The following is an 18,114-nucleotide window of genomic DNA, read 5'->3' as shown; positions in this document are numbered from 1 at the left end:
ATTAAAAACATTTTCTAGAACTAAAACTTGCTGCTCACTTTTTCCAAGCTTTGCAATGCCTGTTCCTACTCCACTAGAACCAACGGCCCCTGGCACCACCCCAGTGCCTCCAGTTCCACCTCCAACTCCACCTGGTTGAACACCTGCACCTCCTGCTAGAGCCCCGTCTTGGAGAAAAAAAGTTCATTATTTTGTTTGGATTTTTGTCATTTGGAATCTAGTCCAATTGTTTATTTTTCTATATCTGAGTAAATCTGGACCTTTAGGTGGTTTCGCTGTTCCTTCGACTGCACCAGCAGATCTCCCTGGTTGGATTCCAATTCCAGTGGCTGGAGTGTCCCCTCTTGGTACTCCTGTTTCTCTGCCTGAGACATTTCCTGCTCCCTCAGCTGCAGTCGGGCTCCCTCCAACTCTTCCTGGTCTTCCTTCACTGCTTTGCCTACCATCACTCTCCCCATCAGGTCCTCCTTCTCCATCTCCCTCGCCTGGCGTGTCACCCCTAGGAACACCTTTTGGACAAACAAAAACATTACCTAATCTTTGAGGCGAAGACCAAACATATTCCAGCAACATTGTCCTTCAAAAATTATCATACTATTTCTCACTTTGTTTGTAACTTTTAACTAGTGTTTTATGGAAAAGACCAACAGATCGTAGTGCATATTTGTATAGCGTGTTAAGTCTTCCTAAGTCCATACTGTGTTAAGACACATTTTAACAACGAATAGACATAAAAGCAATTTTGGGTATGTTTCTATTAGCTTAAAAACCCCAAGAGATAGACAAAGACTCTAGATGTGCTTGGAATCAGTCTGACTGAATAAAAGCTGGCTTTGAACACCACATTTTGCAATGTTATGGATGAATGTTTAGGATTCAGTTACCCAGATTCAGTTACTCCTTAGCATGTTTACAATACTGCCATTGTGGTGGTAAAAAATTCTATATCCTATTAATTCCCTTTTATGTTTTTTATGTGGGTATACAGATTTATGAGTTCTGAGTTGTATTCATTCAACCTCAGAGATGCAAGGCCATCCCTGAGGCTGAATGAATAAAATACAACAAATACTTATTCCCAAGCAAGATCCTTTCTCAAGGTTTATTCATAACATGCTACTGTTTAACCAAAGTGTCTATAGTTTGCTTTGACTCTGAATACTTTCGATTATTGTAAGGAAGGGAGACAAATGCTGGCCAGATCAGAACAGGGCAGATTACCGAGCAGTAAGGGCGGTATGATGTCTTGTTCTCTCTTTACAAAGATGTTATTTACTATTACTCCATTTACTATTTACTCCAGTTTATTTAACTGGAGTAAATAGTTAAGTAATTTGTTTCCCACAACACCCTGAATTGACCTCGATCGTTTTTTTTTTCTTATTAGCTCTGAAAATATTCCCTGCTCTGTGGAAAAGCTATTCACCAGAGAAAGATATCTCGCCTCAAAGTTTCTGTGTGGTAATGGTGTGCTCAGATTGATATGTAGTATCAGCTTTCTGTCACACATTGCATTTTTCCATATAGGCTAAAAGGGAGAGGTAAAACACGGATTGCAATAAAGGGACCTGAGTGTAAATTTAAGAGTGACTTAAGTGTGTGATTGTTATGTAAGAAAATATGATAAAGTTCAAGGCATACTCTTGCAAGGTAATGTTCTCTTAATTGAAGTGTGGTACTTGGAGTTTCTCATACTATGCTTGTACTTTTTACATTGTATTCTTGAGCTGGAAATGCAATATAAATAAACATATAAATATTATTAACCATGTTTCCAAACTTAATAACAGTAAAACATAATTCAATTCACCTGGAGGTTTGAGAGGTCTGGCTTGTGAGAGCCCTCCACCTGACAGGTCCCCACCTGAACCTGCAAAGATCAAAGTAAAGAAGTCAAATTGAGTTTTAGCTACATGAATGCAATGATCCAGTCTCACCACTAGGGGGGAGTCCTGTTTCAGTTAAATTATAAAGAAATAAAATAGATGGAAAAGTGAAAAACGTTTTCAAACAATTAACACACACACAGATAGATAGATAGATAGATAGATAGATAGATAGATAGATAGATAGATAGATAGATAGATAGATAGATAGATAGATAGATAGATAGATAGATAGATAGATAGATAGATAGATGATAGATAGATAGATAGATAGATAGATAGATAGATAGATAGATAGATGTGTGTGTCAAACAACAAATACTTAGAAAAACAGGACTCTCAATTTATGTGAGCAGTTTATGAAACTATGAAACTATGTACTGCTGCACCACCAACTGTAAAGTCAGAAACACATGTTATTTTTTTGTTTGTTTTTTTTTAAGCACAAAAGGTTTCACTAAATTATAATTTTGCAGTCCTGAAAGTAACTGTTTTTGGTTTGGTTTTTACCAAGCGCCACTATTTTGTGATAAAAGGAGTGGCCACTAACAGCTGCAAAAGCTTTAAGTATATAGAAACTCTGAAAGACTCAGATTTTGTTGGAAGAACAGCAGTATCATGTTGGGACCTTCTTAATACTTTAGTTTACTTTTCTTCTTGAACAATTTTGAAAACAGTATTTCAGTGTATTAATGTCTATACTGTAAGTCTATAAAGATTAAATCTTGATGATCATTATTATTAAAGTTAACTTACCAGAGGGAGCTCCTGTGGAATTTGTCAAACATGAACAAAAAGTTCAGAAATTATGCGCAAATTCTGTACTTGAAAAATACATGTGATTTCTTGTAGATGTAACTTTACAAATTTGAAATAAATTTAATTTTTATCATAAATATAATTGAGATTGAGATTTGTTCTCAATCAATTGTCTATCTATCTATCTATCTATCTATCTATCTATCTATCTATCTATCTATCTATTGTAGAACTGTGGGAAACATTGAACATTTTCAGATTAGTTTTTGCTAATTTTATTTAACATAAACTGTTTAAATAAATAGTGCCATTTTATTTTCATTTGGGGGTGCTGTCTGGGAAGTCTATGAAAACAATGTTCATATAAAGTACACTTATTAGGTTAGGATATGCCAATATGATACTATCAGCAAATACTGAGAGGATAATATCATAATCTGATTTCCATTGGACAAAAATAAATAGTTATACTGGTTTTGAAAGTACATAAAGATTCTCACCTGGAATTGTGGTCCCGTTAAATCCTATTATAGAAAGATGATTAACAACTTTTCTTCCAATTATACAAAAATATATTTGAAATATAACCATGTATATTTCATGTGGATTTTTGTTTTCGAGAGGTCGCCGCCAGAATTACCTGGAATTGATCCAATGATGGGAATACTGCTTCCATTCAAACCATCTCCATGTCCTCCCACTGGCCTCTCACCTACAACTGTCCCTCCTATTTTGGTATGATATATCACAAATTATTATTATAATTATTATAAAAAAAATCACAGCAATGAGATAGAAATCATCTGGTTGTTACAACAGTGTTGTTGTTTTTTTATTGAAAGGACATGTTATTTAAGACATGTTTCTTGACGATGTAAAAGATTGTAAAAAGTTAACAAACCATCTCCTCCAGGAATGCCGGAGCCCTCCAAAACAGTGGCAGTACCGCTCTCAACTGGAAAAGAATTTCAAAAAATAGCCAAAGTCCTTAATTATAAAAGACAGAACATTTAGCTGAGGTTGTATCATGTTTTTGTTTATTTTATTTACGCGTGTACAAAGAAAAATTGAGATACCTTCCGCTGCTGGTGTTGGTGTGCCATCCGGAGCTCCAGGTCTTGTTTCTGATCCAATGCGGTACATGGTTGTCCAAAGGAAATGATCAAATTATTAATTCTAAGTGAGCAATATAACTGTGCTAACTTTTCAACAGACAGGCTCACCACCAGGGCGTGAAGTTGGTCTTGCACCGCTAGTGCTGATCGTTTCATTGCCTCCAACCCTGGTTCCTACTCCTGTCCCGGGTAGAACAGCACCTGAATGGTCAAGAAATGAGGGGAAAAGAGAGATATATCTATTGATGGGCTGCTCAGTGGTGCAGTTTGTACCATTGTTGCATCACAGCAAAAAGATTCCATGTTTGATTCCCTGCCCCGGGTCTTTCTGCATGGAGTTTGCATGTTCTCCCTGTGCATGCGTGGATTCTCTCCAGGTACTCCTGCTTCCTCACAGTCAAAACACATAGGTTAATTGACTTCTTTGAATTGTCCATAGGTGTGTGTGCATGGTGTATGACTTTATGTTTCTGTGTTTCCTTGCAGCAGACTGGCGACCTGTCAAGGGTGTACCCCACCTCTTACCCATAGTGAAGATAAACACTGTGACCCTGATGGCATAAGCGAAAGAAGAGCGATGGATGAAGAAATCTATTGACAAATTTCTTCTAGACGACATTAAATGCACCACTTTCTTCTGTTTGCCAAATGTGGCCGGTTTAACTGTTCCACAATCTGGGGATAAACAATAAAACTGCTTCAATTTCACCAACAGGAAGCAAAACATCCTGCACAGATGAATAATAATGTGTTAGCATCTTCAACCATCATCTCAAACCGTACCTTTTTCCAAAACTGGGATAAATATTTAGAGCCGAATTTTCAAAAAAATAAAACAGTTTTTGTTGACTGAACACTTCCCAGTTAAGTGCATAAGACACTGCCTAATTTGTTAAGGCAATAACGCGTCTTTAGGTGTTGGAACCACTAAGGCTGTTGACTGATCTCCATCCACCCAGTGATCTTATACTGCTTGTCTGTCAGGGTCTATAGATCTATAGCAGTGCATGGGTCGAAGGTGGAGTACACTCTGGACTGCTGGCAGCTCTATCACAGGGCAACACAGAGGCACATGACAGTGGACACTGAGGACAATTTAAAGATGCCAATCAACTTAGCAGTTACGTTTTTGAAGTGCTGGAAGAAAGCAGAGTACCCAGAAACAACCCATGCATGCACAAGGAGAACATGCAAACTCCGTACAGAAAGAACCAAGGCCGGGAATCAAACGTGGGACTTTCTTGCTGCAAGGCATCAGTGCTACAAACTGCTACAAACTGTGCTGATGTAGGCACCCTTTTACTGAACTCTGTAACTGTGCCTCAAAAAATCAGTTTGTTTGCAAGTTTGTCTTTAGAATACTGAAATGTGTTGTTGGGGCGATAGTGACATAAGATACATGAGATCTTCCAGCAGTTGGAGGATTAGCGGTCTGAACCTCTGCTCCATCCGTCTCAGTTTCTGAGTCCTTTAGCAAGACAATTCACCTGCATTGCCTGCTGATGGTGGTCAGAGGTCAGGTGGTGCCTGTGTGGGGCTGCTTCACTTCTGTCAGTGTGCCCCAGGACAGCTGTGGCTACAATGTAGCTTTTCACCATCAATGGCTGAATGTAGTGAAAGGGCTCCCCTGACTTGAAAAGGTGCTAAATAAGTGAATGATTATATGTTACTGCTTTTAGCGAATCTGAACTCATTCAGCATGTTTACCACTGCAATGTGAGTTCAGTTAACAGGCCAAAGATCTTAGCAGCATGTTAAGACTGTGTTGATTACACTTATAAAAAGTGCACAAACAAATGATGTTCCAAATCATTTCAAATATCATAAAAACATGTACAGACTTGATTGTTAAACTGACCATTTATGTTTATTAAGGGATGTTCTGAAGAGTACCCTGAGCCAGTGCAAGACAACTAAAGGTTATGCTAATAAAATGCTCAGGTCTGATCTTTAATAGGATTTAGAGAACCTGTGTCCTTTCGTTGTATAGTGTCATATGAAAAACAAACAAACAAAGAAACTAATGAGACAGGACAGCACCCTAAAAAAGGAGGACTTATTAAAAAAGCAAGTCTTAATAAAGATGGTTTAGGCTTATATAATTTCCCCTTGTGCCCTCATAGACCCAAAATAACAATTTCAACTGTTTGTCTTTTGGCTTCATAGAAGACAATTATTAAGACAAAATAAGTTTATGTTTACATGATTAAAAAAAAAAGTAATACACTTTCATATTAATCCAAAACTATGTTTACAGACAGTATAGGAGGAAAAAATGCCCTGCCACCACAAACACCAACAGAAGAATTAACCACCTTGTCCTGCTCCCCCTCCAAGTACCCCGCCTCCACTGGACCCAACTTGACCTTTACCAAAATAAGCATAAAAATATACATTTCCTGTGATTTTAAAGATTTTAAACACTTAGCAGTTTTTCTGGGTTGCTTTTTTTACGTAAAGATACCATTTTTTTTTTCGTACCGTATTTAGAAGGTTTGGATCCAGGTCGATAACCTGTGTACAAGAGAAGGGACAGACTATACCTTTACATGTTTAAAATAAACTATATATTTAAAGATGAAAATGCCTTCTTTAAACCTGTTCCATATCCAGCTCCTGTGCCTATTCCATAACCTCCTCCTGGAACATAACCCGTTCCAGCTACTGTGCCAACTCCTGGTCCTCTGCTGACATTAGGAACCCCTCCAGTCCCTTGACCCCCAAATTCAGATCCAGGAGCTCCAGCTCCACCTGGGAGCCCTGCCAAGTAGAGGATTTAAAACTAATTTAACACTGATTCTATCTATCTATCTATCTAATATAATAAACATTATCCTAATATAATAAACATTTGTGTTCCCTGTTTAAATGAGTGATATAAATATAAAATCCCACCATATTGGAGAGACTTTGCACCACCAGGATACCCTAGGAAACAGAGCAGGGAAAATATATATAAGAGGGTTTTGCTTTAATATCATCAGTTTATTTGACTTCTATTCTATGCTGAATTAAATGCTGTTGTCTGTCCTCTGGTTGCCCTTTTTAGCTTTACAAACCTTTTTCAAATGCTTTGCTTGGATGAGTGTTTTCCTACTTTGACAACTAATGATTCATTTTAAAAAATGTAACAATGATACTTATTTGTTGTTTTTGGTAACACATAACCTGGTATAAGCTATATGGATACTTTGTAGAATTCAAACTGATCTACATGTATCCATCTGGAAAGCCTTCTGTTGAAAGTGTTTGCAAAAGGGAGGGACATTCAATTCAATTCTTCGGTCTGACTGGGTGAACCAAGTGGCACACAGGGCCAATAACAAAAGCGCTAGCAGTTGTGTCGTATCCCATTCTTTATTTGTTTCACAATGGGCAAAGTCAACTGATAAATCAAACTCTTTCTAAATCTGGTCATGAGGAACACGTAAAGATCTTTCTTATCCAGAAAACAAAAATCACTTCCTTTTGTTTTTCAGAGAGAAATAGAGGGTAGTCGAGGTAAAATCAGTGCAGCCATCATTGCTTTGCTTCAACTTTCCATCTCTGGTTGACGTGTTGACGTCATACTGCATTACATTAGTCAGAAACATTTATTTATCGAGGCTAATGCATCTGTTGTTCTGGTGGAAGGTATTTTCATGAGTTTGTAAATTCGCAAATCTCCCAATAATTGATCCTGCTTGCAAGGTAAGGTAACACATATCCATATGAATAATTTTAATTTGTTCAAAATCAGGGACTAGATCCACAAGCTAAGGGAATATGGTATAATTACCTGCATGTAGAATATAATATGCAGTTAGATTAAAGTCAACCTGCATCTTGGGAATTACACTATATTGCCAAAAGTATTTGCTCACCCATCCAAATTATTGGAATCAGGTGTTCCAATCACTTCCATGGCCACAGGTGTATAAATTCAAGCACCTAGGCATGCAGACTGTTTTTACAAACATTTGTGAAAGAATGGGTCGCTCTCAGGAGCTCAGTGAATTCCAGCGTGGAACTGTGATAGGATGCCACCTGTGCAACAAATCCAGTCGTGAAATTTCCTCGCTCCTAAATATTCCACAGTCAACTGTCAGCTGTATTATAAGAAAATGGAAGTGTTTGGGAACGACAGCAACTCAGCCACGAAGTGGTAGGCCACGTAAACTGACGGAGCGGGGTCAGCGGATGCTGACGCGCATAGTGCGAAGAGGTCGCCAAATTTCTGCAGAGTCAATCACTACAGACCTCCAAACTTCATGTGGCCTTCAGATTAGCTCAAGAACAGTGCGCAGAGAGCTTCATGGAATGGGTTTCCATGGGCGAGCAGCTGCATCCAAGCCATACATCACCAAGTGCAATGCAAAGCGTCGGATGCGGTGGTGTAAAGCACGCCGCCACTGGACTCTAGAGCAGTGGAGACGCGTTCTCTGGAGTGACGAATCGCGCTTCTCCATCTGGCAATCTGATGGACGGGTCTGGGTTTGGCGGTTGCCAGGAGAACGGTACTTGTCTGACTGCATTGTGCCAAGTGTAAAGTTTGGTGGAGGGGGGATTATGGTGTGGGGTTGTTTTTCAGGAGCTGGGCTTGGCCCCTTAGTTCCAGTGAAAGGAACTCTGAATGCTTCAGCATACCAAGACATTTTGGACAATTCCATGCTCCCAACTTTGTGGGAACAGTTTGGAGCTGGCCCCTTCCTCTTCCAACATGACTGTGCACCAGTGCACAAAGCAAGGTCCATAAAGACATGGATGACAGAGTCTGGTGTGGATGAACTTGACTGGCCTGCACAGAGTCCTGACCTCAACCCGATAGAACACCTTTGGGATGAATTAGAGCGGAGACTGAGAGCCAGGCCTTCTCGTCCAACATCAGTGTGCGACCTCACAAATGCGCTTCTGGAAGAATGGTCAAAAATTCCCATAAACACACTCCTAAACCTTGTGGACAGCCTTCCCAGAAGAGTTGAAGCTGTTCTAGCTGCAAAGGGTGGACCGACGTCATATTGAACCCTATGGATTAGGAACGGGATGTCACTTAAGCTCATATGTGAGTCAAGGCAGGTGAGCAAATACTTTTGGCAATATAGTGTATGTCTGTATTTATTGAAAATAATTCACTGTGAAGAAAATGTGCAACCTTTTAAGTAAATAGGTACCACGTATTTTCTTTTTTAAGTACCTAATTGAAATAAGAAGGAAAGAATTGACTAACAGGTAAAAAAAAAAAAAAAGAAAAAAAAAAAAGAAAGAATAATATAATACTAACTGCTCTAGAGCTATTTCAGAACCATGTTTTTACCTCCAGCACTACCTGGTCCAAAGCCACCAGGCCCTCCTCCTGTTCCAATGCCGGTACCAGGTGTCCCTGCTGTCCCAAGTCCTGATCCAGGGCCACCACCAGTTGTCACTCCCCCTCTTCCAGGAATCCCTCCACCTACTCCAAATCCAGACCCGGGCCCAGTTCCAACCCCAACTCCTCCTGTACCCAGTGTACCTCCTACACCTCCAGGGACTCCTGCAAAGACGATTAGTTTGATCACTTCTGCCCTGATGCTGCCTATCAGAAAACAATCATGCCTGGGACACAGCATACAGATCAGGAGGCACACTGGCCTACAGCTAGGCTATGGGAGAACTGAGTGGGAAAAGCACAGGTACAAGGGCCACATCAAGGAGCACATCAATATCAACAGTCCATGAATAGTCAGAAAGACACTGACAGACCCAAGGTGGTGAGGATAAGGAAATTCACATCTTCAAGACTGATTTTCAACACTGGCACACTGCATGGTTGTGTTTTAGCCCTGCTCTCTTAGATATTTACACATAAAGTTACTGGGCCTTCGCCTTTACTCAGATCTTTTCTAGACTGAGAACACCTCTCTTGGAAAGAAGTCCCAACGATGGATCTTCTTTGTCTGCAAGTTAAAACAGTTTCTCATTAACTATTTTAGGGTCATGATTAAAAAGATCCCGTACCTTGGTGTAAAAGTGGGGTATGGGAGCTGCGTGGCACAGGAAAAGAAGGGTCCTAGGTAGTTAGTACATCAGGGGGCTTGTGAAATATTATCTACCCATGAATAAGCTCATATCTATGCTGGACGAGTCTAGAAAATAGCCAGATGCATTGCTGCAATCACCCAGCACTTGCACTTGGATCAAAATCAAAATTATTCAGCACAAATTAACCTAAAAATGGTTTATTTCCTAAAGCAACAGAAGCACCCCCTTCCTCAAGTCTGAAAATGCAATCTACAATCAAATATATAGCCGTCCAATTGATTAACTGTATATGTTTATCGCAATATTCCAAAACACAGTAAATGTATTTAAAACTTGTCTCACCATATTTGCGTGCTTTGGCTCCTGCATATCCTGCAAATACACCATAATTACATTAAGAATCTTAACAACCAAATGTGTCTTTATGATCTGTGTTTTTATTTTAGAATTCTAGTATATGCTTGCTCTGCATTTTACCTCCTGCTCCATATCCAGTGCCAACTCCACCTGGTCCAGCACCTCCTGGTCCATATCCAGTACCAACCCCACCTGGTCCAACACCTCCTGGTCCATACCCAGTACCAACCCCACCTGGTCCAGCACCTCCTGGTCCATATCCAGTACCAACCCCACCTGGTCCAACACCTCCTGGTCCATACCCAGTACCAACCCCACCTGGTCCAGCACCTCCTGGTCCATATCCAGTACCAACCCCACCTGGTCCAACTCCTCCTGGTCCATATCCAGTACCAACCCCACCTGGTCCAACTCCTCCTGGTCCATATCCAGTGCCAACCCCACCTGGTCCAACTCCTCCTGGTCCATATCCAGTACCAACCCCACCTGGTCCAACTCCTCCTGGTCCATATCTAGTGCCAACTCCCCCTTGACCAGCACCTCCTGGTCCATATCCAGGGCCAACTCCACTTTGTCCAACACCTGAAGGTCCTCCAAGTGCTCCACTTAACATACCTACAAACAAACAGAAACATCACGTTTTTTTTTTTATGTTAGGAAACAGTTCCTTAAATGTGCTGTGGTTTTTTATTTTTATTTTTTACCATATTTGCGAGCTTTGGCACTGGCATCATATCCTAGGATAAGAAAAAAAGGTGCTTCCTAAATCAGTAAGTTAGAGTTATTGCACCGTGCTCTGTTCGTTGATAGTAAAAAAGTGAAAAATTAATAAGGAATAAACAAAAATATGAAATTATTGTTTAAGTGGCTAATAGCATTAAAAAAGTAAAGTTATCTAAATTTTCCATAAAAGTATTTGCTGATTACCCCCCGGTCCAGTTCCGACTCCACCTGGTCCCACACCTCCAGGTCCATATCCAGTACCAACACTCCCTGGTCCAACTCCACCTGGTCCATATCCAGTGCCAGCACCACCTGGCACAACTCCACCTGGTCCAACTCCGCCTGGTCCATATCCAGTGCCTACACCACCTGGTCCAACTCCGCCTGGTCCATATCCAGTGCCGACACCGCCTGGTCCAACTCCGCCTGGTCCATATCCAGTGCCGACACCGCCTGGTCCAACTCCGCCTGGTCCATATCCAGTGCCAGCACCACCTGGCACAACTCCACCTGGTCCAACTCCGCCTGGTCCATATCCAGTGCCGACACCGCCTGGTCCAACTCCGCCTGGTCCATATCCAGTGCCTACACCACCTGGTCCAACTCCGCCTGGTCCATATCCAGTGCCGACACCGCCTGGTCCAACTCCGCCTGGTCCATATCCAGTGCCGACACCGCCTGGTCCAACTCCACCTGGTCCATATCCAGTGCCAGCACCACCTGGTCCAAAACCAAGTCCTGAACCAGGTCCCAACCCTGTGCCTCGGCCAAGCCCTCCTAGTGCCCCCCCTCCTGTTGTTGAACCAACTCCAGTTGCACCAGGACCTACATTACCTGTAAATGTTGAATACATTTTATGGAGTAAAAAAAGATACATCTATGGACCTAATGATTTAGTTATTTGAAGGTATGCCTCACCATATTTGCGTGCTTTGGCTGAGCCAGGGCCATAACCTGTGTGGAGCACAAACATCAACTTACATTAATTAAAACAGATACTTTAAAATGAAATATACTTTTAAATAACATTTTATCGTCATTACTGATTAAATCAAACAGTAGGAAAATATCTTTAATCTTTAAACATTTCAACTTTTTCCCCTCAGAGAGCAGGGAAGAGTTATCTCCTTCAGATTTACCTAACCCAGGTGTGTTACTGCCTACTCCTGTTCCAGCTCCTCCTCCAAATCCTGGTCCAACTCCTGTCCCTGCTCCAGTCCCAGCACCTGTTGCTACTCCAGGTCTAACTCCTGGTCCAACTCCTCCACCAAATCCAGGTCCAACTCCTGTTCCCACTCCAGGTCCACCACTGGTCCCAAAGCCATCCCCAACTCTAGGTCCGACTCCTGTTCCGCTTGCTGTTCCAGGGATGACTCCTACTCCACCTCCAGGAAGTCTTCCAGTGCCTAAGGTGCTTCCCTGACCAAGAGAACCGCCTCCAGCTTCAGCAATAAAGAGAGGTGTACAGAAAAACAAAAAAAAAAAACAAAAAAACAGCACTATTGATTTCGCCCAATAGATTGAAATAACACCTTAAGTTATCCTCACTCAGTTATAGATTTCACAAGTAGTTTGCGTTACCATATTTGGCTGCAGCTTTTCCAGGTTTCTTTGATTTTCCTGTCCCTAAATTTAAACAACACAGTTAAAATTGCCTGATTTCAATATGTATTTTGGATGTATAACAGTTTCTATGTAACAATCAGGTACAATTTACAGCCCTTACAGTAAGTTCCAGTGTACCTGATTTTGGTGATATTAGAGGGTAACCATGAAAAACTCCAGATAACTGTTGTCCACGTTGACCACCTAACACGATATTAAAGTTACACATGGTCGTGTAAAATAGTGGAAACAAAATGTGACTTTCTTTTCAAGACTAACAGGTATTCATTTTGAAATCAAAGTTATTTATGTGTTTTAAATGATAGTGTTCTGACTGTGAGATACTGACTGCCTGCTTGTCCTGTTCCACCTTGACCAAGTACCCCAGTCCCTGCAAAAAAAAAAGTTTAATTTGAGTTTTTGGACTTGTATGCTAAAATCAGCTTTCCCATCATTGATGAACAAGGTTTATATACCAGTTTGAGGCCCAATACCAGACCCTGTGGCTACTCCAGGGAGAACCCCACGGCCTCCGAAACCTTATCAGAGGACACAGAAAGACTAAGAAGTTTTCATCTATATAGGATATTATACATTACATACACTTTTACATTTGTAACACACCTTGACCTGGTACAAATCCACCTTGATAAAGTCCAGGTACTCCGACTCCTGTGTAAACCATATGCTATTAATTGTATGTCAATAATAAAACCAGTCATTGTAGATTAAGATAATACTTTATAAAGACAGGCCCTTTTGCCAAACAGTGTTGGGACAGATTGGCTGAGATCATATGAGGTTTACCTGGAACTTGTTTGGATGCTTTAGCACTTGTCTTTCCTCCAAGTCCTACACCAGTCTGAGGCAATACTGGAGCTGCAGAGAATATTTGTCAGGCAAAAAATAATTTATGTAGAACTTTTACACCTTTCTGATGAATTACTTCTTTGATTAAACATAAAGGTTCATGACAAAACAACTTTATAAAAAAAAACCTTCAGGATTTTCAATAGAAATCAGACCTACAGCCTTGTCTTTTTAACTGAGTAATTTTTCAAAGAAATGTAGAAGATTGCTATGGTGTTTAATGCACTCAGGAGTACAAGGTTTGGCCTAAAAAATATATAACTCTTAATTTGTTTCTGGATTTGTCATGTTATAACTATAACATTAACATAATGGATGGACATTTTATGGTTTAGACTAACTCAACTGGTATCAATAAATAATAATGATTTACCTTTTTGCACAGCTAAACTGGGTGTCTTGCATTTTTGTCATATCCAAAATGTACAAAAGCTTTATAATGTATACCTAGAAACAACATTTTTGGCCCATTGCTCTTTCCAAAATAGATATCCCCCTTAGATTTGATGCAGGTTATCTGAAAGCATCATTTTTCAAACCATAGATTTTAAATCAGATTTAGTTCTACACAATGGGAGGCCAATTTTAACACGGACAGCTCCCTTGTATCTCTGACAGTATGTTAAAGGCTGTCATTCTGCTGGATGATGAACCGGGTGTTGGTTGATTCCATCTACACTACCGTTCAAAAGTTTGGGGTCACATTGAACACAGCACAAACAGGCTACTGCGGGTACTATTTAATGAAGATGCCAGTTGGGGACCTGTGAGGCGTCTGTTTCTCAAACTAGAGACTCTAATGTACTTATCTTCTTGCCCGGTTGTGCAACGCGGCCTCACACTTCTTTTTCTACTCTGGTTAGAGCCTGTTTGGGCTGTCCTCTGAAAGGAGTAGGAAATTTTCAATTTCTTAGCAATTTCTCGCATGGAATAGCCTTCATTTCTAAGAACAAAAATAGGCTGTCGAGTTTCAGATGAAAGTTCTCTTTTTCTGGCCATTTTGAGCATTTAATTGACCCCACAAATGTGATGCTCCAGAAATTCAATCTGCTCAAAGGAAGGTCAGTTTTGTAGCTTCTGTAATGAGCTAAACTGTTTTCAGATGTGTGAACATGATTGCACAAGGGTTTTATAATTATCAATTAGCCTTCTGAGCCAATGAGCAAACACATTGTACCATTAGAATACTGGAGAGATAGTTGCTGGAAATGGGCCTCTATACACCTATGTAGATATTGCACCAAAAACCAGACATTTGCAGCTAGAATAGTCATTTACCACATTAGCAATGTATAGAGTGTATTTCTTTAAAGTTAAGACTAGTTTAATGTTATCTTCATTGAAAAGTACAGTGCTTTTCCTTCAAAAATAAGGACATTTTAATGTGACCCCAAACTTTTGAACGGTAGTGTAATATCAATCTGGCTAGATTTCTCTGTCACTGTTAAACATCCGTTCATAGTGATGTGTGCCTAAACAGGTTTTCAGCAAACTCTCCAATTTGGGCATATTCTTTCTTATTTATTTCAGTTGATGGGTAGACCAAAAGATGTTGAAAGTTCGTGGTTTTTATAACCTAACACTTCTTTGAAATTTCATGAAGCAGATATCTGCTCTGTCTGTCTTAATGATGCTGTTTTGGTAATTGATTGGCCTGGAATTTAATGATGAGCATAAATACAAACACAGCAGAGTTTTTAAATATTTATGTAGAAACACATAAAAAAAAACATGAATTGATTTCAATTTAAAAATATTTACTCCTAATTGATGGCCTATTAAATAAAATTTGAATTAAATAGATATGCACAAAGTTTGAAGGGTGTGAGCATTTTAGCTAGAGACCATACGTATATACATTTACATATTGCTCAATTTATTAGAATCTATTTACCACCTCCGCCTGGAACTGCTCCACCGGCACCGGTTCCTGTTCCTCCAGTTCCAACTCCAGTTCCACCAGGAGCGATTCCTGCACCACCTGGACCAATCCCAGCCCCTCCAGTACCACTCCCAGTTCCACCAGGTCCAAAACCTGTACTCCCAGGAACTTGCCCAGTTCCACCAGGTCCAAACCCCGTACCTCCAGGACCAAATCCGGTTCCCCCAGGAACTTGCCCGGTTCCACCAGGTCCAAACCCAGTACCCCCAGGAACTTGCCCGGTTCCACCAGGTCCAAACCCCGTACCTCCAGGACCAAATCCTGTTCCCCCAGGAACTTGTCCAGTTCCACCAGGTCCAAACCCAGTACCCCCAGGAACTTGCCCGGTTCCACCAGGTCCAAACCCAGTACCTCCAGGACCAAATCCTGTTCCCCCAGGAACTTGCCCGGTTCCACCAGGTCCAAACCCAGTACCTCCAGGACCAAATCCTGTTCCCCCAGGAACCTGCCCAGTTCCTCCAGGCCCAACACCTGTACCACCTCCAGGTCTAAACCCAGTTCCACCTGCTCCAACCCCTGTTCCCGCACCACCTATGGTAACAAAAACATACATCAATCACATTTTACTAACTACTGATGATTTAAAAAAAAAGCTTAATAAAACACCAACCTGTTTTAGGAGGTTTGGGTCCATAACCACCACCATATCCCCCATAACCACCTAAAGAGATTATAGGACTTCTTAGACAGTTATTTATGACAATTAATGCTCATTAATTGTTTTCATAAGAAATGTCAAATGTTTGAGTCACATTATATCACATTATCATTTAAAGTGGATTTTCTGACTCCAACAGCCATGACAGATGTGTTTACAAGACACCCAACAGCTGTGACAATTAATTAACTCACCTCCAGGTCTGTAGCCTGTACCTGCTCCCTGACCTGTAACCACACCACTGCCTCCTCCGGGACCACCTGCACCAAGGCCTCCATACCCTGGTAAAGAGAAAGAGAAGAAGCAATCATCTTTTTTTTTTTTTTTTTTTTGTGGAAATGCTGTAAGCTACCATAAAACTGTGACATGTAGTCTCAATTGCATCTATTTCTGTATGATTCTCCTATCTTGGAATCCTGTTAATTTTTCTTAAACCTTGAAAAATCTATCATCATTTTGATTGTTTTGTTTATTTTCTAGATTTATATGCTTCTGCTTTATTGTATTAATTTGCACAGATTTACCACAGAGTAGCTTTGTACTATCCAAGCAGTTCTCTGATTGTTTGATTGAGTTAACCAGAACATTTGAGCATTAAAGGGTACATATGCTTTTAAATCCTTGGATCATGTGTTTACCAAGACAAAAATGACAATCAAATAAATTGCCGAATTGTTTATGTAGTATTGCTATTCAAAAAACAGTCCTTAAGGAGCTAGAATCATACTTACAGTGAAAAAAAAATCAGAAGACATTAGGATGGGCTATCAAAACAACAACCTAGACAGAAGGAACTGACCCCTCAGACAGTGAAGTGGAAGGGCATCAACTGCTGCCATGATAAATAAATGCCATGTGGTTTGTTAAAGTGATAAAGTGGCTGGTAATAGTGGTATGGATGTAGGAGATTCCCCTTCAAAGAGGTTCTGATACTATTGGGGGGGTTCAGTCAATTGCATCCAACAACCGAATATTTGAATTTATCCACTTTTGCTTCACATCCTTCAACTTGAACTACAAAAACAGTGCAAGAAACAAACATGGTGGATTCACTGGAAATCCATGATCTTGTTTAGCAGAAAAATGGCAAATATTGTCAGGCAAAAGTTAACAAACCATAGTAGAAAATCGAGATCACTGAACTGACTTTAAAAAGTAGACATTTGTAGAATCCAAGTACAGAACATGTATTTAAGAGCTAAGTGGATTTTGCATGATCATGCTCTTAATTATATTACACTTTTATGCGGCTTTTTGTTAACTGCAAACACGACATACAAACATGTTTCCTATGCTTTTACTGACCTATTTTCTACCCACCAGCACAATGGGTGGAATTTAAAAAGCTTTGCCAAAACCAAGGCTTATCCCATATGAACTGTTTTCATAGTATCATTAAAAATGTTCCATCCAGGACAAGCAGCTCACATATACGTGGAATGAAAAACAAGGAGGCCTCCAATTTCAAAGCAAATCCCTGTGACTAACATAATGACTTCCATTCTTTATCGAGGGACTCCCATGCCTAACACATTTTACCCTTTATCACTATATGCATTTGTGGGTGTTGTCAGAACAAAAGCCTATGATGTTGATTTGGCAGCATATGAAATAATGCTACCGTATATTTACGAAGTATTTATCCTTCATTTGTTTGTTGATTTGAAAGAAATGACCATTATTCTTTTACTAATATTACAGCAGAAAATGGAGATGGTTTAAACTTCTAAATAAGTTTGCTGATATGACTTTCACTATATTAGATAACTAGTCCACAGATAGGTTCAAACTATTATTTAGCCTGTGCTTTTTCCCCTCTTATTATTTGTTGCAAGAAATTTCTTTAACATATTAACATACCATCTCTTCAAAAATATTCCTAAACCTTGACGTTTCTAAGTTTTTTTTTTTTATGTTACAACCACAAACCCAAAAGATTTGTTTTGATGCAAATTCATTTGATGGGTCACAAAGTAATGCAGAATTCTGAAGTTGAAAGGAACATATACAAAAATGTCCAACTTTTATTTCCAGTTCTTTCCAGATCTGCTCAGTCAAAACTCTATAGAAGCAATTTTTTTTTTTTTTTTTTGCTGCAGTTACAATTACAGCTCTACAGAATTGCGTAATAAATTGGTATTCACTCTATAAATGTACACGGATAAAGTACTGATTTCTCTTCACAAATTGGATAAAGCTAAG

The 18,114-nt window shown here is 40.0% G+C and overlaps 1 protein-coding gene across 1 annotated transcript in view; it reads right to left on the bottom strand.

Moving 5' to 3' along the window:
* LOC119794001 (fibroin heavy chain-like) overlaps positions 1-18,114 on the bottom strand; it is a 35,629-nt gene that overhangs the window by 10,203 nt on the left and 7,312 nt on the right. The window contains exons 9-38 of the mRNA XM_038301335.1: positions 16,107-16,193; positions 15,865-15,915; positions 15,564-15,785; positions 15,207-15,521; positions 13,250-13,321; positions 13,067-13,114; positions 12,919-12,981; positions 12,792-12,833; positions 12,581-12,646; positions 12,419-12,463; positions 11,977-12,279; positions 11,756-11,791; positions 11,042-11,671; positions 10,819-10,851; positions 10,235-10,729; positions 10,100-10,129; positions 9,054-9,269; positions 6,656-6,688; positions 6,359-6,520; positions 6,242-6,274; positions 6,076-6,126; positions 3,869-3,961; positions 3,722-3,769; positions 3,547-3,600; positions 3,286-3,372; positions 3,146-3,169; positions 2,643-2,663; positions 1,811-1,870; positions 261-509; positions 39-167 (exon numbers count right to left, since the gene is read on the bottom strand). Coding sequence (XP_038157263.1) covers positions 39-167; positions 261-509; positions 1,811-1,870; positions 2,643-2,663; positions 3,146-3,169; positions 3,286-3,372; positions 3,547-3,600; positions 3,722-3,769; positions 3,869-3,961; positions 6,076-6,126; positions 6,242-6,274; positions 6,359-6,520; positions 6,656-6,688; positions 9,054-9,269; positions 10,100-10,129; positions 10,235-10,729; positions 10,819-10,851; positions 11,042-11,671; positions 11,756-11,791; positions 11,977-12,279; positions 12,419-12,463; positions 12,581-12,646; positions 12,792-12,833; positions 12,919-12,981; positions 13,067-13,114; positions 13,250-13,321; positions 15,207-15,521; positions 15,564-15,785; positions 15,865-15,915; positions 16,107-16,193 — 3,798 coding nt within the window. The remainder of the gene's footprint in view (positions 1-38; positions 168-260; positions 510-1,810; positions 1,871-2,642; positions 2,664-3,145; positions 3,170-3,285; positions 3,373-3,546; positions 3,601-3,721; positions 3,770-3,868; positions 3,962-6,075; positions 6,127-6,241; positions 6,275-6,358; positions 6,521-6,655; positions 6,689-9,053; positions 9,270-10,099; positions 10,130-10,234; positions 10,730-10,818; positions 10,852-11,041; positions 11,672-11,755; positions 11,792-11,976; positions 12,280-12,418; positions 12,464-12,580; positions 12,647-12,791; positions 12,834-12,918; positions 12,982-13,066; positions 13,115-13,249; positions 13,322-15,206; positions 15,522-15,563; positions 15,786-15,864; positions 15,916-16,106; positions 16,194-18,114) is intronic.

The sequence above is a fragment of the Cyprinodon tularosa genome, unplaced genomic scaffold, assembly GCF_016077235.1.
Source record: "Cyprinodon tularosa strain WSP-4 unplaced genomic scaffold, ASM1607723v1 ctg466, whole genome shotgun sequence".
Classification (NCBI taxonomy): Eukaryota; Metazoa; Chordata; class Actinopteri; order Cyprinodontiformes; family Cyprinodontidae; genus Cyprinodon; species Cyprinodon tularosa.
This window is presented reverse-complemented; position numbering and strand designations above follow the sequence as displayed.